Below are 26,237 nucleotides of genomic sequence, written 5' to 3'. Positions count from 1 at the left end.
AAGCGGCAACAGGGGAGACAGAAGGAAGGAAGCAGTGGTACCAGGAAATAGGATTGTAACATTTGGGGGATTGGCTCTAATTCTAAATTGCAAGATCAATGTATGTATGCACATTCTAAGTAAGTCTCCATCTTTGCACAAAGGTAACATTTAGGATGCTCCCCTGTGAAACTATCCCTGGACCACTGCAGCCTGTGATGGCACGGGACAAATCTCTGAATGTTGTGGAACTTTCTAGTGTTCCAAGATTCATTATTTACTGATGAAATGCAGGAACTTATTTGGGAAATCAGCTGCAGTTTGGATTTGTCAGATCTTTGGTCCTAAGTTGGAGAACTTTGCCCCAGGCATTCATTAAAATTCTGATCTCTCTTACAGCAGATCGCTCTAAGTATTTTTGGAATGGCTCAGATAACATAGAGTTGCAGGTACTTAGTTCATGTGACTGTTTACTGGGCATTTAGTAAACAGGTATTTACGGAGCACCCTTCGTATACCAGGCACTAACCGAGGCACTAAAGATACAGCAGCAAACTGTGTGTTTTGGCATTTTTGCTGTTGTGTAGAAAACGTGTTCTCTAACGCTTATGTATCCACAAGTAATGATCTGATACGTGCTTGACTTTAGAGTCGGAAGTGCATTGGTGTCTTTGAGGGGCACGTCTCCAAAGTGAACTGCCTCCTGGTTACCCAGATCTCCGGGAAGAATGCTGCTCTTTACACTGGTTCCAGTGACCATACCATTCGCTGCTATAATGTCAAGGTGAGTGAGTCCAGAGAAATCAGAAATGATCATATTAAGCTGCTTTGGCTGTTATTTACTAGGCAGAGTACAGACAGATGGTTGATTCTGCCCACTTTCTTTGGCACAGACATACCTCAAAGATACTGCAGGTTGGGTTCCAGACCACTACAGTGAGGTGTGAACATCATAATAAAACGAGTCAAAGGAATTTTTTGGTTTCCCGGTGAACATAAAAGTTACGTTGATGCTATATTCTGTGAGGTGTGCAGTGGCATTTTATCTGGAAAGACAGTGTATGTACCTTAATTAAGAAATACTTTTTTCTCTCCTCCGCAGAGAAGGGAAAAGAAGGAAAAATAAAAAAGAAGAAAAAGAATACTTTATTGCTAAACAAATGTTAGCCATCATCTGCATTTTCAGCGACCTGTAGTCTTTTTGCTGGTGGGAGGTTCTGCCTCAGTGTTGGTGGCCCCTGACAGATGTGGGGGTGGTTGCGGCAATTTCTTAAAATAAGACCACAGTTGGGACGCCTGGGTGGCTCAGTTGGTTAAGCAGCTGCCTTTGGCTCAGGTCATGATCCCAGCGTCCTGGGATCGAGTCCCGCATTGGGCTCCTTGCTCAGCGGGGAGCCTGCTTCTCCCTCTGCCTCTGCCTGCCATTCTGTCTGCCTGTGCTCACTCTCTCCCCCTCTCTCTCTCTGATAAATAAATAAAATCTTTAAAAAAAAAATAAATAAGACCACAGTGAAGTTTGCCTCCATAATCAATTCTTCCTTTCATGAACCACTTCTCTATTGCTTGTAGTGCTGTTTGATAGCGTTTAGCCCCCAGGAGAACTTCTTTCAAAATTGGAGTCCATCCTCTCAAACCCTGCCGCTGCTTTATCAACTGAGTTTACAGAATGTTGTTATTAATCTTGTTGTACCTTTCTGTTAGAGTTTGTGGGTGACTAGATGCTTGTCAGCAACCACTAATATCTCAAAAGGACTCTTCTTTTTTTACTACATTATATATCTGATTGCCCTATAAAAACTATGAAAAGATCTCACATGAGTTAACCAGAGGCAACATGAATTTTAACATTTGGGCATATTTACTGGCTTTTTCCTTTTTTTCACAGATTTTTTTTTTTAAAGATTTTATTTATTTATTTGACAGAGAGAGATCACAAGTAGGCAGAGACGCAGGCAGAGAGAGAGAGGAGGAAGCAGGCTCCCTGCTGAGCAGAGAGCCCGATGCGGGACTCAATCCCAGGACCCTGAGATCATGACCTGAGCCGAAGGCTGTGGTTTAACCCACTGAGCCACCCAGGCGCCCTTATTTCACAGTTTTATACGTGGCATTTATATTTGTAATTTTATGGGAGAAAATTGAGTAATTTCGGAGACTGACTCTTTATAAAAGAAGGTTGGGAAAAGAGGTCAAAAGCTTTGACAGCCTATAGCTTTTTTTTCTTTTTTATTTTAACTTTACTTTCTCAGTATTCCAAGATTCATTATTTATGCATCACCGGCCTATAGCTTTTATCACCGTACCCACAGCTTGTCCATCCTTTGAACCATCATGACTTTAACATCTGTTTCCAGTCCTGTCTAAAAGCTATACTTGGGCCTTTCATTGGTTAGTGTCATTCAGTAACAAATCTTGAGTGCTCACTGTCTTACTAGCAACAGGGCCAGATTACCTAGGTAACTAGAATTGCTAGTATAACCCAGATCGGGGAATTCATGGAAATCATTTCTTGAAAGTGAGATCAAACAGTACTCATTTAACCTGGATATGCATTAGAATTAGTAAAGAAAAATTTTTAAAAAGATTTTATTTATTTATTTGACAGACAGAGATCACAAGTAGGTAGAGAGGCAGGCAGAGAGGGAGAAGCAGACTCTCTGCTGAGCAGAGAGCCCAGTGCGGGGCTCAATCCCAGGACCCTGAGACCACAACCCGAGCCAAAGGCAGAGGCTTAACCCCCTGAGCCACCCAGGCACCCCAAGAAACTTTTTTTTAAATGCACATTCCAGAGCCTACTGAATTAGAATCTCATGGATTGAGGAAGAAGCTTGGGGTTCTATATATTTTTAAAGCTGCTCAGCTAATTATGGATCAGCCATCCTGGCACTGGTTTGAAGGAGGTGTGTGGGAACTATTGAAGTAGACAATCAATTACAGGCAAGCACATACATGATTAATAAAAGTGTCAAATATACAACTTTAATCTTTATTTTCATTTTTAGATGTCAAAGGTAGCTTTACTTTTGGCTACTTCATTTAAAAGTTTAAGGCCCAGTTCTTTTTTTTTTTTTTTTCTTAATTTTATTTATTTTTTTGACAGACAGAGATCACAAGTAGGCAGAGAGGCAGGCAGAGAGTGGAGGAAGCAGACTCCCTGCTGAGCAGAGAGCCCAGTGTGGGGCTTGATCCCAGCACCGTGGGATCATGACCTGAGCTAAAGGCAAAGGCTTAACCCACTGAGCCACCCAGGTGCCCCTAAGGCCCAGTTTTTAGCGCCCTTTGAAGAATTTCTACATTCCAAATTAAGAGCACGAGTGACATTATTAGAGTCAATATTTGTTTATAGCTTGAGGGTCTTTGGCCAAGTCCAAGATAGTCTTCTACAAGATAGAGGGTGCTACATTTTCTTCCTCACAAAAATCATTTCACACTCTGCTGTAAGGATTGCTTTCACATTTTATTTGCTGTTAACCTCTGCTGATTAGGTGTTGTCTACTTTTGTCAGACTCGAGAGTGTGTGGAACACTTACAGCTGGAAGACCGGGTTCTCTGCCTCCACAGTCGATGGCGAATCCTCTATGCAGGACTGGCAAATGGCACTGTGGTCACCTTCAACATCAAGGTCAGTGTCTGGCGGGAGAACACTAGAAAGTAGTGTGTGTGTGGAAAGAAGGAGAAGGCAGACATTTTCCTGTTTTCTTGTGTGAGAAAACAACAGAATGAGCTGCTACTCAAAAACTGTTATCTTCTGGTGTAAGTGAAACAAGATCCTTCATTCTGCCTGCTCAGGCCTAAGTGTGCCAGGACCATAAGGTAGCTCTACTAAATTAAACCAAGCCTGATGATTTGGGGCCAAATAATGAGTCATAGGTTAAACTAGTCTATCTCATTTTAAGAATGACACCATGAAAAATAAGCTTAAATTCTTTTGAATATGACATTGATGTGGTTTGGAACTGATTTAGGGTTTCATGAGGATAACCTATTCTGTAATGTGAATCCAGTCATAGGTTTGCCTTTTGTTCATGTGGCCTCATTCTTTCCTAATCCAAACGTAAATTCATTTGTTGAGCAAACCTTTACTGAACATTTGTTACGTGCTAGGCCTCAGGTTAAAGCTTAGGAAGCGAGGAGGGACAAGTTCTTGATAGCCCTGTGTGCTTTATTAATGTAGGTGGACTTCCATCTTGTGGGCTTTAAAGTAAGAGAGATATGATCCGATTTGTATTTTAGAGAAAGTCATCCTGTAGTTGATGATAGGAAAGTACTGGTACTAGTAGAGGCAGGAAGACCATTTAGGAGGCTCTGTCGTAGAAGATGATGTGAACGGTCAGTCTAAGAATGAAGAGAAGAGAATGGATAAAAGATAGAAGAGGTCGAGTTGATGGGTTTGGTTACTAATGAGTTGTAGCTCTGTATCCCAAGGTCATCTGGTCATCTTTTTTTTTTTTTTTTTGAAAGTGAGTACGTGAGTGTGCTGATGCAGTAGGCTGGCAGAGGGAGAGGGAGAGAGAAAATCTTAAACAGGCTCCATGCATGGAGTTGGACATGGAACTGTATCTCACGACCCTGAGATCATGTCCTCAGTTGAAATCAAGAGTCAGGTGCCTCACCGACTGTGCCACCCAGGTGCCTCATGGTCATCTTTTGACAGCATGTTATGGTGTTTATTGTGTTATGTCCAATTACAGTATCATTCATATGTTAGGAATACCTACCAACTCTCCTTCCACATGTGAGCTGGAACCACTGCTTATAAGGGATACAATAAAATATCTCATGGCCTCTGCCTTTAAGAAGCTTAAAATCAGGGGCGCCTGGGTGGCTCAGTGGGTTAAAGCCTCTGCCTTCAGCTCAGGTCATGATCCCAGAGTCCTGGGATCGAGCCCCACATCGGGCTCTCTGCTCAGCAGGGAGCCTGCTTCCTCCTCTCTCTCTGCCTGCCTCTCTGCCTACTTGTGATCTCTGTCTGTTAAATAAATAAATAAAATCTTTAAAAAAAAAAAGAAGAAGAAGCAGCTTAAAATCAAGTAAGAACAATCTGGTCCATAGATAATCAAGTACCAAGTTATATGGTTCACTTGATAGGAATAGATCACAGAAGGATCATTAGTGAAAGTTGTTGCATTTTATATGTGAAGTGTTAAAAGCCTACATTAGATTTGGTTAGGGCAATAGAAATGAAGAAGAAAGAATAAATTTAAAAGTTTTTAAAGGATAAAACTTGATAATGACCTCATTCCTTTTTGGGGAGAGTAATATTATCAAAGGAGGATAGAAGTTAGGAGCAGGACGTTTGAGGCAGGGTGAGAACAAAAAATTCAAATGGAAATGATCCCTAACTGGTTGATAAGCCCCAGAGAGGACAGACCTTGACAGAGAGATTTCAGAATCTCTGCAGACATGGGAATTTTGAATTCTTATGAGGGCTGGGCCCTTTTTGGTTTGGCCACACACCTAGAATGCAGTGCTTCTGAGATCTCAAAAGAAAGCCAGGGTTGGTTCTCTGTGCCTGGCCCTGAACTCCCACCAACCTGTCTCCCGAGCACCTAAGGTGGTTGGAGTCATTGCTGAGCCCTGGACACTCCCAGCTGCTGCTTTGTGCTTAGCTTCTGGGAGTTTCACCACTTGTGTGCACCTGAAGTTCCTTTTTATTTTATTTTATTTTATTTATTTATTTATTTATAGACTCTCTTTTTTTTTTTTTTTAACATATTCTCCACGCAATCTCTACATAGGGCTTGAACTCATGACCCCAAGATTAAGAGTAGCATGCTCCACCTCCTGAACCAGCCAGGCACACCCCTCACCCCCAAAGATCCTTTTTAGAAGTTTTTGAGAAGTGGGAGAATTTAGGAGCAAGACTGGTATGGGGATGAGGGAAGTAAGTCTAAGATCTGAGGTTAAGGAATGTTTGGGAATTTAGGATGTGACCATGCCATTCTGACTGATGTAAAAGACTTCTCTAGTTCACTAAATGATGTGATGATAGATGACATAGAACGAGAAATCAGAAGAAACTGAGAATAACAGAAAGGTAGAGAATGAGAGACTCTTAGCAAAATTAGACCTCAGTAAGTAATTCTCAGTGGAGAAATTTGGAAATGTGACTAATTGATTGCAAAATTTTTGATGAGAAAAAAATCAGGGAAAGGGTTTCTGGGTCTAAGGCATGGAAGATATGTTAGAATGTGGGAAAAAAAGTTGATCATTTGTTATCATTAATGTAAGGGAAGTGAGAGAAGGCATAAAAAGAGAATCAAGTACTAATTATGATCAGATACTGTAGTTTAAAGTTAGAAATGTGTTTATAATGCAAGAATTTGCTGTGCCCCCACTGGATTGGGGGAGGAGGGAGTCTTGGACACAAAGAGAGTTGGAATGAGAATGGCAGAGGTTGTGAAGTTAAAGACAGGGATGGGGTATGAGACTTAAGTACAGATAATAGAATTAGAGAATTCGTATCAAGGTAGTGATTTGGGTTAGTTGATTTTGACATTTACCAGCTGAGTTTCCTTTACTTCATATAATGGTGGCTTATTTTTCAGAACAATAAACGACTTGAAATCTTCGAATGCCATGGCCCTCGGGCTGTTAGCTGTCTTGCCACAGCACAGGAAGGCGCCCGAAAGCTGCTCGTTGTTGGGTCTTATGACTGTACCATTAGTGTTCGTGATGCACGGAATGGACTCCTCCTCAGAACTCTGGAGGGCCACAGCAAAACCATTCTTTGCATGAAGGCAAGTACAGGGCAAGAGAAGAGGAGTGGGTTGTCTGTCACCCATAGAAGGGTTTGAGTGGCAATTCCCTTGTTGTCTAATGTCTTGTTTAGAGCACATCATCTTGAAAAGAGCAATGATATTACGTGCTTGCGTCACTGTACTGTATTTTAATGTATTAACAGAGAGGTGTATTTTATTATAGAATGTACATATACTTTAAAGCTCTCTTGGCTATTTCACAATCATTCTGAGGAGGCAGCAAACCCAATAATACGTTGTCGATTCATCCCAGTACCTGGTGGTAGGACAGAAGTTTCACTTTAGAAAATTTGAGGAACTTACTGTTTTGTCCCTAGTTCATGCTCATTTCAAAGTAGGTTATAAATTAGAATTCAACAATGTGCTTTACAGGTTACAGAGAAAGCTCAGACCCTTATACCAAATCTAACTCAATGAATTTTTTTCTTTAAGGTGGTGAATGACCTTGTGTTCAGTGGCTCCAGCGATCAGTCAGTCCATGCCCATAACATTCATGTAAGTTGTGTTGATGTAAAGAAATCTTTAACGGAATGATGGTGAAAGCTTGAAGGATTCCTCAGACCTCCTGCAGTTCAAATGAAAGCCCTTTTTCTAGTGAAAAGCTTAATAACAGTCTGTACCTGCATGAGCTCTTGGAAGGTAGTGAGCAATCTGGAAATTCTGACCCGATCAACATTTTTAATGGGGGACAGATTCAAAGTTTATGTAAGGTTTAGTTTGTTTCATTTGAACTTGAGATAAATTGAGCAGCTGAGGCTCCAAGAAAGTGTGTATGTTATGTAGTTTAAAATAGAACAAATAAAAACATCCAAGAGACTCTGCTCGGGTCCTAGAGGCAGCTGTGTGGAGCTCAGTGCCTGGCTATAAACCTGGGGACAGTGCAGCCTCAGGGACTTGTCCAGGTGCAGTGGGATGAGAAAAATGGAAATACCTCAACACCTACAAAATACACGCAGATAGAGTTGTGGGCCTTCCCTTTCTGTGACACCAGCTTCTCTCCGTCAGGGTACATTTCGTATATGTTGTATACCTGTATTGTGATAAATGCTTGTGTGAGTACTTCAGCTGTTAAAATTAGTTCAGCTCCCTTACGTATAAGTAGCTTCGGAATTATGACTTAGGGAATAATGGAACCCGAAATCTCAAAAGTCGAAAGGAATCTTGAAAATCAATCTAGTGACTTGTCTCTTTTTGGATGCAGACTGGTGAGCTCGTGCGGATCTATAAAGGTCACAATCACGCAGTGACTGTGGTGAATATCCTAGGAAAAGTGATGGTGACTGCTTGCCTGGATAAATTTGTTCGTGTCTATGAATTACAGGTAGAATTTAGATCTACTCTTTTGCTTCAACAATTTGGGGAGAAGATCTGCCTGGGTTAGGTGTTAAATTTTTTTTTAAATATAGTAAGGTTGAGGGTGGGCCCAGAAATCTGCACTTTTTCAGAAGACCTCTAGATAATGAAGTAGATGGTCCGTGGGCTATACTTTCAGAAAAATACTCCGAGGCTTGTGGTGAGGCTCAGGTCCCTACCGGAGGGTTACAGGCTGCAGCGGTAGTCTCTAAAGCTTGCCTAGTGCTCCCCGTGTGCAGTTTCAGGTTGGAGACTTTGACACGACACAGAAATTACGTTTCTGTGAAATTGCTCCCGGTGCCTCACATAGTGCCTCGGGTATGGTTTTAATCCTGCCAGAGGCCTCCGGGGATTATGCTTATTAAACACAGTATATGAATAACCTTAATTATCTTTCTGTTTTGTTCCTCCACCTAAGTCCCATGATCGACTGCAAGTTTATGGAGGACACAAAGACATGATTATGTGTATGACCATCCATAAAAGTATGGTGAGTATTATTAGCCATGTCACATATTGCTTTAAAATATGTTCACTAAAAACTACAAACTGATGATAATGTTCCTCTCTATCACTCCCAAAGATGATATCTGTTTCTGATATGCCTTATTATTGAATCCTTTATCTTTTGGTGTAGTATCACTGAGAAGTAACCCAGTGACATTGTTGAATATTCTCTTTGCTATATTGATAAGTGAAAATAATTACAATAAAAATCTGATACCCCCATGAAAGAGAAAATAAGTTTAAGACCTGTCCCCTAAAAATTGAGTGGTGCTTTTTCCAGAGCCATTACGATCCGAACATAACATTGGAATGGAGTCAGGAGACCTGGCCAGTATGGCGAAACGAAAGCAGTCAAAAGTAGAAGCTAATTCACTCAACCCTGCTAAACCTCAATTTATTTTATTTTTAAATTATGGGGTTGAAGCAGAATGGATGTTTATCAGATTCTGATTAGTAGCACCTCTTATAGCGATGGAATGCAGCTGGCTCCCGTGTAATGCGTAGTATAGCGTGCCATGCTCAGGGGCCTGGGGTCCTGGGGCCTCCAGCCCTGCACTGCTGCTCTCAGCTGGGCTCTCAGCAGTGGCTCTCTAAGAAGCAGAGCTTCACAGTACCTGCGCTAGAACATACTTAGCCATGGTAGGACTCAGGGCTGGCCTTGGTTTTGGTTTGTGTTTTCTTACAGCCGGCACAAAGAGCTTTTGACACATATTTTGAGGATGTTTAGTTATTGATTTTTTTGTGTGTTTTGTTTTGGTCTAATACGAGAAACCACTTTTTCCAGATTTATACTGGCTGTTACGATGGCAGTATTCAAGCTGTGAGGCTGAATCTGATGCAGAATTACCGTTGTTGGGTAAGGAGTGAAACTGTTCTCCTAGCAAGACTTAGGAGTTGCTTAATGTAGGCTAATTTATAGATCGTCATTAGCATCAATTAAGCACTTTTATATTTGAGCATCTACTTTTTGCCTCCCACTGGAGGACAAGGAAGCTTATTTTTATTGTTTTATTTTTTATTTTTAAAAATGATTTATTTATTTTAGATGGAGGAGGAGAGAGAGAGAGCACGAGAGCGAGCATGAATGGGAGAGGAAGAGAGAGAGAGGGAGAGAGAATCAAGCAGACTCCACACTGAGCATGTAGCTTGACATGTGGCTTGATCTCACCACCCTGAGATCACAACCTGAGCCAAAACCATGAGTCGGATGCTTACCCAACTACGCCACCCAGATTCCCCAAGGAAACTTATTTTTTAAAGCTATACATAAAATGTTTCCATACTTCTTTCATGAATAATATAAGATTAGATATGAAGTATGGCTACATATTATCCCTTCAGAGGTCCTCTCTCTGGTGATTTTTGCTTGTTTTATTATAAATCAGTACATTTTTACAAAAATATCACTTGTTACAGAAGTACAGTTGACCCTTGAACAGTGTAGGGGCTTAGGGGTACCAAACCCTGTGCAGTTGAAAATCCACATATAACTTTTGACTCCCTAAAACTTACCTGCTAATAGCCTCCTCTTGATCAGAAGCCTTACCGATAACACATATTTTGTATGTTATATGTCCTATATACTGTTTCCTCACATTATGGTAAGCTAGAAGAAAGAAGGTGTTACTAAGATTTAAGAAGCGGTGCCTGGCTTCTTGACATGTGACTTGATTACGGGGTCATGAGTTTGAGTTCCATGTTGGGCCTGGAGCTTACTTAAATAAGTAAATAAAATCATAAGGGAATGAAGATAATTTACAGTACTGTACTATATTTACTGAAAAAAGTTCACATGTAAGTGGACCCGTGCATTTCTTTTTTAATTTTTTCAATTTATTTATTTTCAGAAAAACAGTATTCATTATTTTTTCACCACACCCAGTGCTCCATGCAATCCGTGCCTCTATAATACCCATCACCTGGTACCCCAACCTCCCACACCCCCGCCACTTCAATCCCCTCAGACTGTTTTTCAGAGTCCATAGTCTCTCATGGTTCACCTCCCCTTCCAGTTTACCCCAACCCCTTCTCCTCTCTAACACCCCTTGTCCTCCATGCTATTTGTTATGCTCCACAAATAAATGAAACCATATGATAATTGACTCTCTCTGCTTGACTTATTTCACTCAGCATAATCTCTTCCAGTCCCGTCCATGTTGCTACAAAAGTTGGGTATTCGTCCTTTCTGATGGAGGCATAATACTCCATAGTGTATATGGACCATGCATTTTGAGACCATGTTGTTCAAGGGCCAACTGTATGTGAAATAAAACGTGGAAGTGCTTATTTTTGTGACCTGCCCACTATCCTATACTCATGTATTCATGGTTTGGTTTGCTTTTTGGTTTTCTCAGTGAAGGACACAAAATATAGCAGGATCTAGAATACAGAGGGTTAATTCACCTACAGAAATGGAGAAAATACCATCTGGTTTTAAGGGTGGAGGGATGGAATAGTGCTGCAGGAAAAATCAAATTTGCATTATTTTATAGAAATGAACCTGTTAGAATTGTAGGGTTTAAGATAAGCAAGCCTTGAGGGGAAAAAACCAAGACAAAGAGTCTTGATGCTTTCTGACTAACAAGTGAAATTGAGAATTGAGTCACATTTTTAGTAAAGTAGGAATTTAAAAAAAAAAAGAGAGAGAGAGAGGCGCCTGGGTGGATCTGTTGATTAAGCATCCAGCTCTTGGTTTCAGCTCAGGTCATGATGTCAGGGTCATGAGATTGAGCCCCAAGTTGGACACCATGCTCAGTGGGAAGTTGGCTTGAGATTCTTTCCCTCTGCCTCTCCTCTCTCCCTCTCCCCACTTGCATGCTAAATGAATGAATAAATAAATAAATAAAATCTGTAAAAAGTAAAAACAAAGATTGTGATTCAAGTGATAAAGATTCTCTGTAAAGTCAGTCTTCCAGGGTGTAGTTTTCTTTGTCAGACATATTTATTTTCAAGTTCACGAGTCAGCAGTTCTCAGAAATTGTGAAACTGAAGCCCCTTCAGTATTATAGAGAACTCTTTGCCCTTTTTTTTTTTTAAGATTTTATTTATTTATGTAGAAAGCAAGCAGTGGGGGAGAGGTGAGGGTGGGGAGGAAAGAGAGAATTTCAAGCAGACTCCCGGCTGAGCATGGAGCCTGACTCAGGGCTCCATCTCATGATCCTGAAATTGTGACCTGAGCTGAAATTAAGAGTCAGATGCTTAACTGATTGAGCCACCCAGCAACCCCCTTTTTATAATAAATGGACTAGGGAACACATTTTATGATGGCAAGATAAAAAAATAAAGTGGCTTAAACTGAATTTTATGGTAACATGTCCGTCAATATTTGCTAACCTTTTCCTCTAACAATGTGCCTATCTGGGTGCCTCACCTTCTCAGTAGAGCAAAGTGTTGAGACTTTCCAGTCACCTCAGAATATTGGTGATTGATGTGGGTGCCTCCAGCTTTGTTATATTTTCTAGCCAAGAATTAAAGAATAAGGGGCTTGCTTTTTGCTTCTGCAGTCCGTACAGGATACAAGCGAGGACTGCTCTAATTGTGATTGCATGGTTCCTGTACTTGTTCTGCTTACCCTTTCATTGCCTTTCTCCCTAGTGGCACGGCTGCTCTCTGATATTTGGTGTTGTGGATCATTTGAAACAACATTTGCTCACTGACCATACAAATCCAAACTTTCAAACTCTGAAATGTCGCTGGAAGAACTGTGATGCTTTCTTCACTGCAAGGAAAGGATCCAAACAGGTACGTGAGTGGGACCAGAGGCCTACCTGGGGTCATTGGACTCCTCAGAGCAGGCAGACCTTTAGGCCTTATTAGAATGTTCAGAATTGGAATAAATAGAGTTTAGGGATTTTCCTTTTTATTATTATTCAGAGATTTGGGGAATAGCTTAATGAGGTTTCAAATGATGAATTAGGTAGTCCTTTTGAGAGTTTTTGAGAAAGAGCCTTAAGAGAATGTTTTTAAATGTTTCAAATCTAATAACTGGACCTGGAGGATTATTACAATATTTTTGTGTGAGATAAGAACTGATCGTTAAGTGCACAGTTTCATATAAATCGCCTTCCATGTATGGATCTTAGAATGTACCCGGGAAGCTCTCCTTGGCTTGAATTTTCTCTTGTCTTACTACCAGCTTTTCTCTCACAGGCCCTTTTCCCTTTATTCCTAGGACGCTGCGGGACACATTGAACGACATGCTGAGGATGACAGCAAAATTGATTCGTGAAGTTTTTTGCCTCCCATGTTGGGAAGTTATTGTTTGAACTAATTTTACTTTGGCCCTTCTCAGAGGCCACAGTCTTCCCTTCCCCAGAGAAGCAGGGAGGGAGAAAATGGTTACTAGCCAGGCTTACCACTAGTGTAAGTCTGGGCAGCTCTATGGGATGATAGGTACACTTTAAGTTCTTACTGGAGGTTTGTCAGATTTAAACAGATTTTAAGGAACCATACTTCTCTGGGACAGCATGGAACGTAGTAATCTGTGCTACTAGTATTCTCCAGATGTTGATTAAAGATACAGATCTTAATTCGATGCCCGGTCTGACCCTAATCATATCTATTTTTTTATTGCTTTTAGTTTGTGATTTTTAGTTTATGTTCTTATGATGGTTTAAACCGTAGTCCAGCTTTTACGTACAAGTTTGTGCAAATGCTAGATTTTTAGGATCACTTTTAATTTTTTTAGTTCTAATAACTGGGTATTTAAATTAGAAGCAACTAGTTGCCTTTCTTAACAATTATGTGCAGTGTGTTTCACTATTCTCTTGCCTTGTAGATGGACAGAGCTGGCTTTATATGCCAAAGGGACACACAGTAGATTTTCAACAGCTAGAGTGACTGCTCTGCTGATTATATTTTAGGAATTCAGCAAATCACATAATGACAGGTCCTCACTGACAGCATTTCCTATCAGACATCTATGCACATTTGGCTGGGAGTGCTCAGTTCAGGAAAGTACACAGACCTAACATCTACCTTACAATGTTGCTGTTAGGCCCCGGGCGCACACGGTGTAGGTATTGTCAGGCTGTTTGGACTGGAGTGTAGCCTTTATTTCCCTCTCCAGTTTCTGACTCTAGGCCTGTTGTGGGTGTGAAACCCCTTAGTTTGCTCCATTGCCAAACCCTCTCCGTTCCGCTCTCTGGCTGTGCCTAGACTCTTGGCAGCCATCACATACTTCCTCTAGGCTCCCAGAGTGCTTATCCCCCACCTGCAGCACCCAAGATGGGGGAGTTAAGATAAAGCATCTGCATACAGTCTTTAGGATCTCAAGCAGCTTTTTAGAAACTGATTTCTGAAACTGGAGTCTTGCCTTCACCTCCCTTCTAGCTGGCAAAGAAGAGTAGAGTATGAGGAAGGTAAAGACTCCAATTTTCCACTGAGAACAGCCAAGTTAACACAGCCTAGTGAGACTGCTTTTGGAATTTCTCTGGACTCTTGAGAGAAGCTGTAGAAGTGTTGCTTTCTAGCCTTTTGTTTCTGGATTCTCAAAACCATGAAAAAGTCTCCAGAGAGCTAGAAGAAGGGAAAAGAGCCCAGTGCCACATATGAGACTTGGGGATGTGATACATACTGTTTTCTGGGATTGCCGAGCACACAGGTTTCTCCAGCCCTGTTTGTGTGCACACATCTACTCACAGCTCTTCACCTGGGCTCTGGGGCTGGGGACTTCACCCAGCTTCATGAGGGATTTCAGGAGGGTATGATAGTGAATGCAAGACTAAATATGTGTTCTTTTTTTCCAGGGAAGGCTCTAGCGGTTCTTACTGGAACCATAAACAAGAACTAATCTAGGAGGTACTACCAAATAATGAATGGCCCCACAGACTATTTACTTCTATCCTTATGAACAGGAAAACTTTTTTTTTTTTGACCGCACTATTGATGGTTGCATGATACTTGAGAGAGAACAGAGGGAAGATTCTCTTACATAAAATGTATCTGTGCTATTTCTTTATGAGATTCAGAAGCTTTCTTACCTCTCCTCCCCATTTCTTATAAGGATGACCAGAGCAGTCAGGCTGTTGTGTGGATTTGGGAAGGGTGATTTCCCAGGAAGGCGTATTGGAATTTATTACTAATCCTGGTGTTTTACTCAGGTCTGTAGTGATGCCGCGTTCCATGGTGACTGGGCAGTGTGCTATGAAAGTCTTCCATGCTCTGTTGCATGGGTGCCCTTCTGTCCTGCCCGAGGACATGTCTGAAAAGAGGAGAGTGGTGGAGCTTTGGTACAGCAGGAAGGGGTTATGTGAAGTGCTGGGCAATCATGGGGAAGGTATGAGCAGATTGACAGAATCAGTAACAACTGATTTGGGTTTAATTTTGGTAGAATTGTGCACAGTCTTTCTGCCTTTGTGTGTGCAGCTGTGACTGTTCCTTGTATGTGTGTATGGGTGTGGGTACCTATATTTGTAATACTTTTCCTCATTTCACAAACTTTTTTTTGAAGCCATGGTAATACCGTCTTTCTTTCAAGAAATTGTAAAATTCTTCTAACCCCAGGTTGGTGTGTTATCCTAAATGCACGGTTCTAGCTATCTATTTAGAAATAAAGGCACCATAAGCATCTTGGCTGCTTATGGTTGTGTTATTGCTTTTAAGAGTCTTGAAAGTTACACAGAACTTAGGCTGCTTTCTGTCTTTAACAATGTCTTAACTGATTCTAGCCTTCTGTCTTCCCTTAGAGAAGAGCTGTGGCTCAGCTTTTTGTGTTGACTTGGTGTTTAGTACTTAATGAAGGAAGGGAAATGTTCCATGACCTGATAAAACCCACCTCGTTTCTTATAAGGGGTTGGGGGCCATTATGAGAATGTTATCTTTAGTTGCCTGTGTCTACTTTTAATGGCTGGAAGCCAAGAAAACCATAGTATCCGTCCGTTGGTGTGCATATGCTAGTATTTTAATGACAGTTTACGGCAAACTATCAATCACTTCAAGTTTTTTCCTAAAGTTTTTAATCAGGTTCAGAATGTGTTTTAACACACTCCTCTGCTGAGTGATAAAGCAGTTAAACACATAAGAGCAAAGAATTATCTCCACCTGATGTTACTTGAATTTGAGGGAATGCCATTGCTACTACACTCCTGCTTTTGTGGGGGAAACTGTTTTCCTGCCTCAGAAGTTAGCAGTTGAGTGTTTAGCTCCTGACCTACCTATGATGTATAGGCAATATTATTGCTGTTTAAGTGATCATTTGCCTAACAGGGGCTTTTTTGTTTTGGTTTTGGGGTAGATAATATAGTAGATACCTTTAGTGACTAGGTATGTGGATGGTATGGTGGGAGTAGATGTACAACACTTAGTGGAATGGCATGATATATTTTATGGAAGAGAATTCACTGGAGGGGAGATCACAGTATATTGTGAAGTGGGATTTAAACAGCACATACCCTCTGGTTTGTGCAAACAACTATAATTTGTATACGCTGACTTACAAATTTTGTTTCTGCTACCAAAAGGAGAGCTCCTAGAACTGTTACGAAGGCCATGCCTGCCACATTGGGAAAACTGTGGTTTCATCCCTGCCCCAAATCATCATGATCTTCAGGATTTCAGAGTGACTGATAGGGTAGAAGCTATGGTGGAGGTGATTTGGGCTATACTGAGTTCCATGTGTAAGTGGATATGAAGTCCTTGTATAAACCAGACATAGTGCTTATTAGACAATAATCTCTAACCTCACCTCCAGACTACAGCTGCTGGGTCACATGGCAACTAAAGTTTCCTAGATTTGCTTTACAGTTGAAGGTAGTAGCCCAGTTGAATTGGTGGGGGAGGAAGTCAAGGAGGAAAGGCTGTTGAAGAGCTTTTCTCCTGCTTAAAAGAAATATATGCCCTAGAGCTGCTCCAGTACCCTTGGTATCTGAATTTTTTTATATATTGAATATGGATTCGAAGAATGAAATCAGATGACATTTGACTGCAAAAATGTTTATAAGCAAATAGCTTAGCCTTCTTACATTTTGGTATAAAGCTGTGAACTTCATAACTTTGTAAAGCAAGATATAAAGCAAATTCAAGAGGATAATAAAGTACTTTTACTAATTGTTTACTTTTGCTACCTTATCTGCATATTAATAGCTAACCCTTTTTTCTCCATGTCGTGATAGACTGCAAGAAGGAAATTGGGTGGAAGGCACGAGATGGCTATAGATATACCACACACCATGGTCCGGATAAGTTTGGCAAACAGCTACATTTAAGGATTTGTCCAAGGTCATAAGACTGTTAATTAGTTAGTGAAGGAACTAGGATTAAAACTACATCTTTGGGGTTCAAGATGGCTATGTAAGAAGATCTTGAATTCACCTCCTCCACAGAAAACAAATTTACGGCTATATAAGGAATAATTTTTCTCTGCAGATGACCTGGGAACTAGATTAACAGCACCTCCACAGCAAAAGAGAAAAGAGATGCATTGAGACAGGTAGGAGAGGCAGAGACTCAGTCTCCCTCTGGATCCTACCTGAGGTACGATGATCCACTATCAGGAAGGGATCCCATAAATACAGAGCTTTTTATCGAAGAGTGAAGTGGATATGCCCGCACTTCAGGCATCCAGACCCTTGTGTCTGGAACCAGAAAGACAAGCTCCCAAAACACATGTTTTTTTAAAAAATCAACAAGGGGAACCATAAGTTCAGGGGAACCATAGAACTGTAGAGAACAAAGAACCTGCTCGTAAAGGGCTCACACGCCCATGCACTCATCCTGAAATCCATTGCAAAAATAATTTGAAAAGTACCTAGACTACAACTGAGGGAGAGACCCATTTGCTAATCCTAATGTGGCTGTAGGACACTTCTCAACTGCAGTGACTTTCTCTGGGAACGGAAGCACTGGCTGGTGCCATTTTTGCAATCTCATTCTAACTAGCTGGTAACAGAGCTGGTGGGCACCATGTTTGGGGCCCTCCCTTTAGCCTGCCAGCACTGGTAAGCATCCTTCTTGTCCCGCTGAACCTATGCAAGCAGCCATACCACAACTGGGCCAAGTGAGTATATTGCATCTGGGCTGGGCATGTTCCATGTCCACCCTCCCCTCCTTGCAGCAGTTGTGCCACAACCAGATGGACTCAATAGATAGGTATAGAACATTCCATTCAAGCAGCAGAATACATATTCTTATCAAGTGCATGTGGAACAATTTCCAGCGTAGGTGAGCTGGGCCACAAAACAAGTTTCAATAAATTCACTATTGAAGTCATATCAAGCATCTTCTCCAACTACAGTGGTATAAACCTAGAAATCAGTTATAATAAGAAAACAGGAAAAACCACAAAAATATGGAGATTAAACAACATGCCACTGAACAGTCAATAAGTCATTGAAGAAATCAAAGGAGATATTAAAAAAATACCTAGAGACAAATGAGAACAGAAATATGAGATACCAAAACTATGGGATACTGCACAGGCCTACCTCAAGAAAAGATAAAAATATCACATAGTCTAATGTTATAGCTAAAATAACTAAAAAAGAAAAAAAAAAAAAGAAGAAAAGAAACAGGTCCCTGGATGACTCAGTTGGTTAAGCAGTGAACTCTATAGATTTTAGCTCAGGTCATGGTTTCAGGGTTGTGAGATTGAGCCCCAAGTCAGGCTCTGTGCTGGGTGTAGAGCCTACTTAAGATTCTCTCCCTTTGGGGCGCCTGGGTGGCTCAGTGGGTTAAGCCGCTGCCTTCGGCTCAGGTCATGATCTCAGGGTCCTGGGATCGAGCCCCACATCGGGTTCTCTGCTCTGCAGGGAGCCTGCTTCCCCTCTCTCTCTGCCTGCCTCTCTGCCTACTTGTGATCTGTCTATTGAATAAATAAAAATCTTTATAAAAAAAAAAAATTAAAAAAAAAAAAAAAAAGATTCTCTCCCTTTTCTCTTCCTCTCCTCATGTGCACGCTTGCTCTTAAAAAAAAAAAAAAAAAGGAATGAAGCCCAAAAAGTAGAAGGAAGAAAACAAATATATTTATATAAAAAATCGAGACTACCAAGATAGGAGAGAGATAAATGACTAAGAGCTGCTTCTTTGATAAGATAAAACTAACAAACCTTTACCTAGACTCACCAAGAAAAGAAGAGGACTCAAAATCAGAAATGAAAGAGGAGACATGATACCGATACCACAGAAATACGGAGAATCGTAAGAGACTTACTATGAACAATTGCACACCAACAAATTCGGTGACCTGGGAAAGATAAATTTCTAGATACAAAAAACCTACCAATGCTGAATCAAGAGGAAATAGAAAATCTGAACAGACTGATTGCTCCTAAGGAAACTCAATAATCAAAAATCTCCCAACAAACAAAAGCCCAGGACCAGACAGCTTCACTGGTGAGTTCTCCCAGACATTCAAGGAAGAATTAATACCAGTTCTTATCAAATTCTTCCCAAAACATGGAAGAGGAGGGAACATTCCCAAACTCATTTTACAAGCCCATCATGACCCTAATACCAAAACCAGACAAGGATGACACTAGAAAATTACAAGCCAATATTCCTGATGAATATACATTCAAAAATCCTCAACAAAATACTAGCAAGTCAAGTTAAACAATGCATGAAAAGGGTTATACCCTGTGGTAAAATGGGATTTACTCCACTGATACAAGGATGGTTCAACATTTGTAAATAAATATGATTAATTACATTAATAAAAATAACGATAAAAACATGATCATCTTCATAAATGGAGAAAACGTCTTTGACATAATTCAACACTCATTTATGATAAAAAATCTCAAAAGTGGTGGGTACAGAGGAAACATACCTCAACATAATAAGCCATATATGACAAGCCCACAGCTAACAACATAGTCGGGGGAAAACTGCAAGCTTTTTCTCTAAGATCAGGAATGAGACAAGGATGCCCACTTTCACCACTTATTCAACATAGGTATTAAAAGTCCTAACCAAAGCAATTGGCAAGAAAAAGATATAAAAGTCACCCAGATTGGAAAGGAAGAAGTAAAACTGTCACTATTTGCAGATGATATGATATATATATAGAAAGCCCCAAAGACCCCACAAAAAAAAAACAGAATAAAAAATTCAGTAAAGTTTCAGGATACAAAATCAATATATATAAAAATATGTTGCACTGCTAAACACTGATAATGAACTATCAAAAAGAAATCCAGAAAAAAATCCCAGTTACAACTGTATCATGAAGAATAAAGTGCCCAAGAATAAATATAACCAAGGAGGTAAAAAACTCATACACTGGAAACTATAAAACTAATGAATGAAATTGAAGAAGACAGAAATAAATGGAAAGATATTCAGTGCTCATGGATTGGAAGATTAATATTGTTACAATGCCTGTATTACCCAGAGTGATCTACAGATTTCAGTGCAATCCCTCTCAAAACCCCAGTAACATATTTCACAGAAGTAGAACAGACAATCCTGAAATTTTTGTAGAAGCACAAGAGAGCCCCAAAACCCAAAGCAATCTTCACAAAGAAGAGCCAAGCTGGTTACTCCCTGGTTTCAAACTGTTCTACAAAGCTATAGGTATCAAAATAGAATGATACTGGCACAAAAACACACCCAGGTCAATGGAACAGAACTGGGAACCTAGAAATGCACCTACACTTAAATGGACAATTAATTTCTGGCAAAGAAACAACATACAATGAGAAGGGACACTCAGATACACAGTGTTGGGAAAACTGATCAGCCACATGCAAAAGAATGAAGTCAGACCATTATCTTATGCCAAACATAAAACTTTACTCGAAATGGATTAAAGGCTTGAATGTGAGACTTGAAACCATAAAATTGCTAGAAGAAAACAGGTGGTAAGCTCCGTGACATCAGTCTTCACATTGTTTTTGTGATCAGACTCCAAAGGCAATAGAAACAAAAGCAAAAATAAGGACCTGGTAAGTTAAAGGGTTTCTGCGCAGCAAGGAAGCCATCATCAAAACGAAAAGGTAGAGGCGCCTGGGTGGCTTAGTGGGTTAAAGCCTCTGCCTTTGGTTCAGGTCATGATCCCAGGATCCTGGGATGGAGCCCCGCATTGGGCTCTCTGCTCAGCGGAGAGCCTGCTTCCCCCTCTCTCTCTGCCTGCCTCTCTGCCTACTTGTGTTCTCTGTCTGTCAAATAAATAAATAAAATCTTTAAAAAAAAAAAAAAAGAAAAGTTAACCTACTAAAATGGGAGAACACAATTGGAAACAATACATCTGATAAGGGGTTCATATATAAAATATATGAAGAACTCAACAACAACAACAAAACCTATTAAAAAATGGAGAGAAATAGACATTTCTCCAAAGAAGACATTCAGATGGCCAGGAGGCATGTGAAAAGATACTTAACATCATTAATTATTAGGGAAATGTGAATGAAAACCACAGTGAGTTATTACCTCACATCTGTCAGAATGGCTATTATCAAAAAGATAAGAAGTAGCAAGTGTCAGTAAGGATGTAGAGGAAAGGGGACTGTCAGACACTGGTGGGCTAGAAGTTGGCACAGCCACTATGGAGAACAGTATGGAGATTGCTCAAAAAATAAGAATGACCATGTGATCCAGCTGTGGAACTACAGAGTATTTATTTGAAGGATACCAAAACACTAATTTGAAAAGATAAATATACCCCATGTTCACTGCAGCATTCTTTGCAATAACCAAAATATGGAAATAACCTAAGTGCCCGTCAGTGGAGCCATGAATAAAGAAACTATGGTGTATATGTATGGCGTACTGCTGAGCCATAAAAAAAGAATAAAATCTTGCTATTGGCAACAGCACAGCTGGACCTTGAGGGTATTAAGCAAAGTGAAATAACTCAGAAGGACAAAGACAAATACTGTACGGTTTTGCTCCTACATGGAATCTAAAACAAAACTCAAGATACAGGAAACCCATCAGTGGTTACCAGAGGGGGAGGGGTTTGGAGGGCAGGGGGTGTGGGGGTGATAGGCACGAAAGTGGGCCGCCGGTAGGGTGATGGATAGTATGCAGACTTTCGGGTGATTATAGTGTATACAGATGTCAAATCACAGTGTCGTATACCTGACACTCCTCAGAGACAAAACCCACGCATACATCTCTGTTCTATTACACTCAGGTGACTGGCCCCTCTGGTGTCAGGGCGACCCATTTATTCTTGATACTCGATACACCAACAGCTCTTCCCTTTCCTTTCCTTGTTGATCTTGAGACATGCTGGAGTGATTCCCATGTTTAAGAAATACCAATTGACACGGTTACCAGGGGGTCCAGGTTCTGTTTGTGTGTGCATAGGTGTCTTTGTCTCTGTCTGACAGTGTGACCGTAACACTGGAAGCTACTCTGCCCTGCTCTGGCTGATCCTCTGAATGTGAAAAGACAAAACACAACTGAACCAGCCATACACATGCCTTTATTTAGATCAACTCTTTCTTCAGAATACAACCGAACTTATGGGTCAGACACCCCGAAGTACCCAGCCCTCTTCCACTGAGCTTGTTTATGCTGGGGCAGGCCCCTCCTGAAATGACGAGACAGAACCAAGTGCTAGTTGGGTTACTGTCCCGTGGGTGGGAGAACTTGAAGGCAATGGAGAGGCTAGCACAGGAAGCGTGGAGGGCCACTGCCGGATGCTTCTGTGAACAACCTAGGGCAAGCTAAGGAGAGCATTTGCTTCACAGCTGAGGCCACTCAGATCCTGAGCAAACCTCTCAGCTGGGCTCCCACGAGCTGAAGCAGACAGACACTTGGCTCCATGTATGTGGCGAAGGGACAAAATTGTGCTCTCTCATTCCTTAACTGAAGGGTGGATGTGGGTGTGACAGATGGACAGATGCCCTGAGGCCGAGTGGGGAGCGAAGTAGAGGAGGAATAAGACCGATGAGGCACATGGAGGCTTGCTGCGGGGCAGGGTGGGGGGCACAGCTACTGTGTCCTTTGAGGTAAGTGGCTCTAGATATATTGGATGAAATGGCAATCCTGAGTGATCTGTACGGTCTTGGACGAGGCCAGCTTGGTTCAGGCATACATGGTGAGCTGCAGCCACTGAAAGAGTTAAGTCCCGAGATCAGAGTGCAGCCAAGGAAAGCGAGCCCAACCCTAAGGGTCTGATGGGGGAGGCGGGAAAGGGACAGTCCCAGCATGCCCAGTCCCGGGAAGATTTTCTAAGAAGCGGTTTAGGGCCTGCTCCCCTTTCCCTACTAGGAAGGTATGTTTTCCAGCAAAAAAGCCCTTTACGATCTGAGACCCCTTTGGGGCCTTCCCCCCAGGACCCATTCCCTATGAGCTTGCCTTTCTGCTCCTTTCCTAGCCCATACCTCCCCCAGCATTTGGAAGTGAGGAGCACACCGGCCCCAGTCGGCCTCACTGGCTTCCCACCTGGAATTTTAAGAACAGGGTAAATCGACTGCTTCTGTTACGCTTTACCTCTAGAACGTTGAGTTTGATGATACCATCTCCATCCTTGTCAAATGCATTAAAAGCTCCTGTGGGAAGAACACACAGGCCAGAGGCGAGTTACAGACTCCCTTCCCCTCCACTGTTGTGACTTTTCTTCAGAGGACCGTGTACTAAGTGGTGTCCTTTGGCACAAAACCGTGCCAGGCAGGGTATCCACAATCACCCTCCCTTCACCAGCCCGTTCGGAGCTTAAAGCAGGCCTTTGCCTTTGTTCAGCTTGGAAAGAGGAGACTGGAAGGTGGCCAGGCCGAGATTCCCACCGCTGCAGCGGTCTGGCCCCAGAGCGCGAAAGGGCGGCCCCCCACTTACTGAACATGCCCTCTAGCCTGACGAAGCAGCAGATAAAGCTGTCGAAGTCTATGTTCATGTGCTTGTCTGCATAGCGCATGGTAATGATGTCGTAGAGCTGGCTGTTGAGGTGGAAGCCTGTGGAGGACGGGGTGGGGGAGGAGGAAGTAGTCTGAGTCCTTGCCTGCATTCTGTCCTGTTCCCTGCCTCACAGCCACCCTGTGTCACCCAGAAACACTCCTTCCTCCCCCCGCCCCCCGCAATCCTCTGGTTCCACCAGCCCTCGTCCCTGCCCCCGACAGCCACTGCTTTCCCCAGCACCTGCATCATTGACTGCGTTTCGCATCTCATAGCTGTTGATGGTGCCGGAATGGTCTGTGTCATAGTGTTTGAAAATTTTCTGGCAATTGAAAATTTGTGGACAGAGGTCACACAGTAAAACACTGAATTAGCCCCCGCACTCCTTCACTCCCATGCTTCCTTCTCTCCTTACCTGCCAGGCTTTAATCTTCTTCCAGAGGTGATGGAACTCTTGCAAGTTCAGCCTCCCAGAGCCGTCTGTCTGGAGGAAGGAGGTCAGGGCTACAGGGCACGCATAGCGAGATCCCCCTGGACCAGGAGAAGGGGTCCCTGCGACTTCCTCACAGGAAGGCTCTGCCCCAGGTAGCCTCCCATTGCCCTGTCCTGGTATTTAACCCTCCCTTCCTCACCTCTGCAGTCAGAGTTCGTGTCTGCTCTAAAACCCAGGGGACAAGTCTCCTCAGGACCATTTTGGCTTGGGCCAGGTCTTAGGCAGAAACCCAGGCCTGAGGTGAGGGCAGAATTTAGGGGCTGGATACAAACCAATGCCCTGCCCAACTGTGCCTCGTCCAACAGCCCCCTTCAGACTAGTAGCCTAGGCCTCAAGTCCTCCCTTAGGCATGGATTTGGGCCTTTTTGACTGGGCACCCCCCATTGCCTTGGCCCCCGTGGCTGCACAGGGGCTGATGACAGAGAAGCGTGGTTGGGAAGGGTGGCAGGAAGGATACATCCATGAGAGCAATCATGCTACGGCAGGACTCCAGCGTGAACCCTTGTGTCTTCAGGTCCTTATCTGGGAGGTAGGGAGAAGAGTGAGGAGCTTTCTTCAGGTAACTGGACCTCCCACTCCTGCCTGCCCGCCTCCACACACAGCGTGAGCCACTCACGTTTGTTCACCACTGTGTTAAGGATATTCTTGAGCTCATCTGCACAGACCTCCATGTCCTGAGGAGGAAGGGAGTAGAGAATAACCGTTCTAGAGGACTGCTCCTGATGGAGCACGTGGTTTGCAAAACAAGAGCCAGCTGTCCGTGTGTGTAAGGTCTCTGTCACTACCACCCTGTCATGGGAAGCGGGGACTTTTCCAAGGAAGACACGGCACCCTCCTCGTCCAGACTGCACTGGGCGGCTCAGGGTAGGAAGGCCTCCAAGCCACCCCAGCAGATGGTGGTCTCGGACCTGACTGGTGGACTTCTGTGCTACCCATACGTAGCCCCTGCTTCCACCAAAAGCCATACGACCCCTCCTGAACAATAGTGAGATAACTGGTCATTTGAGCAGTTAGTCGAGGAGAGGAGTCAGGACTGGTGGTACTCACATCGCCTGCTATCTGCCTGAAAATGTTCCGGAATTGCAGCTGCTCCTCACTCTCTTGGTCAGTGTTGCCAGGCCGGGGCTGTGGAAGCATAAAGGAAAGCTGGTTTCCAGTGATCCGGGAGATGGGCAGACCCATGAAGGGCCGAAGGAGCCAGGGTGCCTTCCTAGCCCTAGGTGGCTGCAGGAGCCAGGTACAGCACAAAGGCTTTTCTCCCTGAGCCGAGCCTAGTGAGCTGGAGTGAGGCCCCAGTGACCCTTCCTTCCAGACATGCTAGCCAGAGAGGTTACAGCAGCCATGCAGATGTATGGACAGCCCCCCGTGTCCCTCTCTCCCACCCCCACCAGCTAAAGCCTCCCCACCATTTTCAGCTTGACCTTCTCAACCAGATGAGTCCCAGAAGGACAGAGGGGACCAGACCATCCGGGTACCTCTGGCTACCTGCGTCATCAGGGTGAAGTCCTCAGAGAACCCCTACTCCACTGCAGGGACACTGCAGCATCGAGGATGTGGCTGGGGCTTTGTCTGTGGGCTTTGGTCCCTTAGCCCCACTTCCTCTAAGCTTTAGATGCCTCCTCTCCCCTCTTCAATAGAATACCCTTCCCAGGGCTCTGCAGGCCTCCATTTCTGAGGTCCACCCCCTTTTCTGCCACTGTCCTCTATCCTCTCACTGTCAAGAGCTCAAGGATACCAGGAAGCAGGAGTTGCTCTGTCCTGAGCCCTCTCAAGCTGGTTGCATCTCAGGCTTTGGCTCCCGTTTCCTTCACTGTCCGGGCTGGGGGCTCCAGCGGGCAGACTCACCCTGTCCCTCCCAGGCCGGGGACTGGCTTGGCGTGGTTGCCAACCCCCAAGACATTCACGTAAGCATCACCCCTAATTTTAGGAAAACTCGATGCGAGGAAAGATCAGTGGGATATATCTAAACCTCCAGATGTTACAGGGACACCCCCCCAGAGCCCCTCCAATCCAGAGGACCCCAGTGTGTACTGGCCACCCCATTCATGCCACGTGCTCAAAAACCTGTGGGGATTTCTCTTGCTTATCAGGGCTCGTTTTGTCTTTGCCCTCCTCTGATTCCTGGTCCACACCCAGTTCCTTGTTGCTGTTTGCTCTGTCCGAAACGAAGATGATGGGCTGGAGAGAAGAGGGAAGTGGGGAAGGGGCAGAAAGGAAGCAGGGATTACAGGCTGAGCGGGCACGTGGACACAGCCCCCCTCCTGGAGCAGCTTTGTCCAGTGAAGAGAAGAGCAGAGTTGGGAGCTCTTGAACCTCAGTCCAAGCTCCATCCCTGCCACTAGCAAGCTGTCTGGGACTTGGGGAAA

General features: G+C 43.1%; 2 protein-coding genes across 5 annotated transcripts in view; one reads left to right on the top strand and one right to left on the bottom strand.

Moving 5' to 3' along the window:
- ZNF106 (zinc finger protein 106) overlaps window positions 1–16,650 on the top strand; it is a 70,470-nt gene extending 53,820 nt beyond the window's left edge. The window contains exons 14-22 of the mRNA XM_004751198.3: window positions 629–763; window positions 3,482–3,598; window positions 6,525–6,716; window positions 7,170–7,232; window positions 7,939–8,058; window positions 8,509–8,580; window positions 9,382–9,453; window positions 12,192–12,338; window positions 12,769–16,650. Of these exons, the coding sequence (XP_004751255.1) occupies window positions 629–763; window positions 3,482–3,598; window positions 6,525–6,716; window positions 7,170–7,232; window positions 7,939–8,058; window positions 8,509–8,580; window positions 9,382–9,453; window positions 12,192–12,338; window positions 12,769–12,825 (975 nt within the window). The 3' untranslated portion in view covers window positions 12,826–16,650. The remainder of the gene's footprint in view (window positions 1–628; window positions 764–3,481; window positions 3,599–6,524; window positions 6,717–7,169; window positions 7,233–7,938; window positions 8,059–8,508; window positions 8,581–9,381; window positions 9,454–12,191; window positions 12,339–12,768) is intronic.
- Window positions 16,651–21,950: 5,300 nt separating this feature from the next.
- The window catches only part of CAPN3 (calpain 3), a 49,656-nt gene continuing 45,369 nt past the window's right edge, over window positions 21,951–26,237 (bottom strand). For all 4 annotated transcript variants that reach the window (XM_004751191.3, XM_004751192.3, XM_004751194.3 and 1 more), the window contains 9 exons: window positions 25,936–26,049; window positions 24,919–24,996; window positions 24,488–24,545; window positions 24,329–24,393; window positions 23,794–23,862; window positions 23,622–23,700; window positions 23,322–23,438; window positions 22,980–23,038; window positions 21,951–22,598 (listed from right to left, as the gene is read on the bottom strand). In XM_004751191.3, coding sequence (XP_004751248.1) covers window positions 22,572–22,598; window positions 22,980–23,038; window positions 23,322–23,438; window positions 23,622–23,700; window positions 23,794–23,862; window positions 24,329–24,393; window positions 24,488–24,545; window positions 24,919–24,996; window positions 25,936–26,049 — 666 coding nt within the window. In that variant the 3' untranslated portion in view covers window positions 21,951–22,571. The remainder of the gene's footprint in view (window positions 22,599–22,979; window positions 23,039–23,321; window positions 23,439–23,621; window positions 23,701–23,793; window positions 23,863–24,328; window positions 24,394–24,487; window positions 24,546–24,918; window positions 24,997–25,935; window positions 26,050–26,237) is intronic.

The sequence above is a fragment of the Mustela putorius genome, unplaced genomic scaffold (genome assembly GCF_011764305.1).
Source record: "Mustela putorius furo isolate JIRA1106 unplaced genomic scaffold, ASM1176430v1.1 tig00003898_pilon_pilon_pilon, whole genome shotgun sequence".
Classification (NCBI taxonomy): Eukaryota; Metazoa; Chordata; class Mammalia; order Carnivora; family Mustelidae; genus Mustela; species Mustela putorius.
Note: the sequence above shows the minus strand (reverse complement) of the source record. Positions and strands in the feature narration are given on the sequence as shown.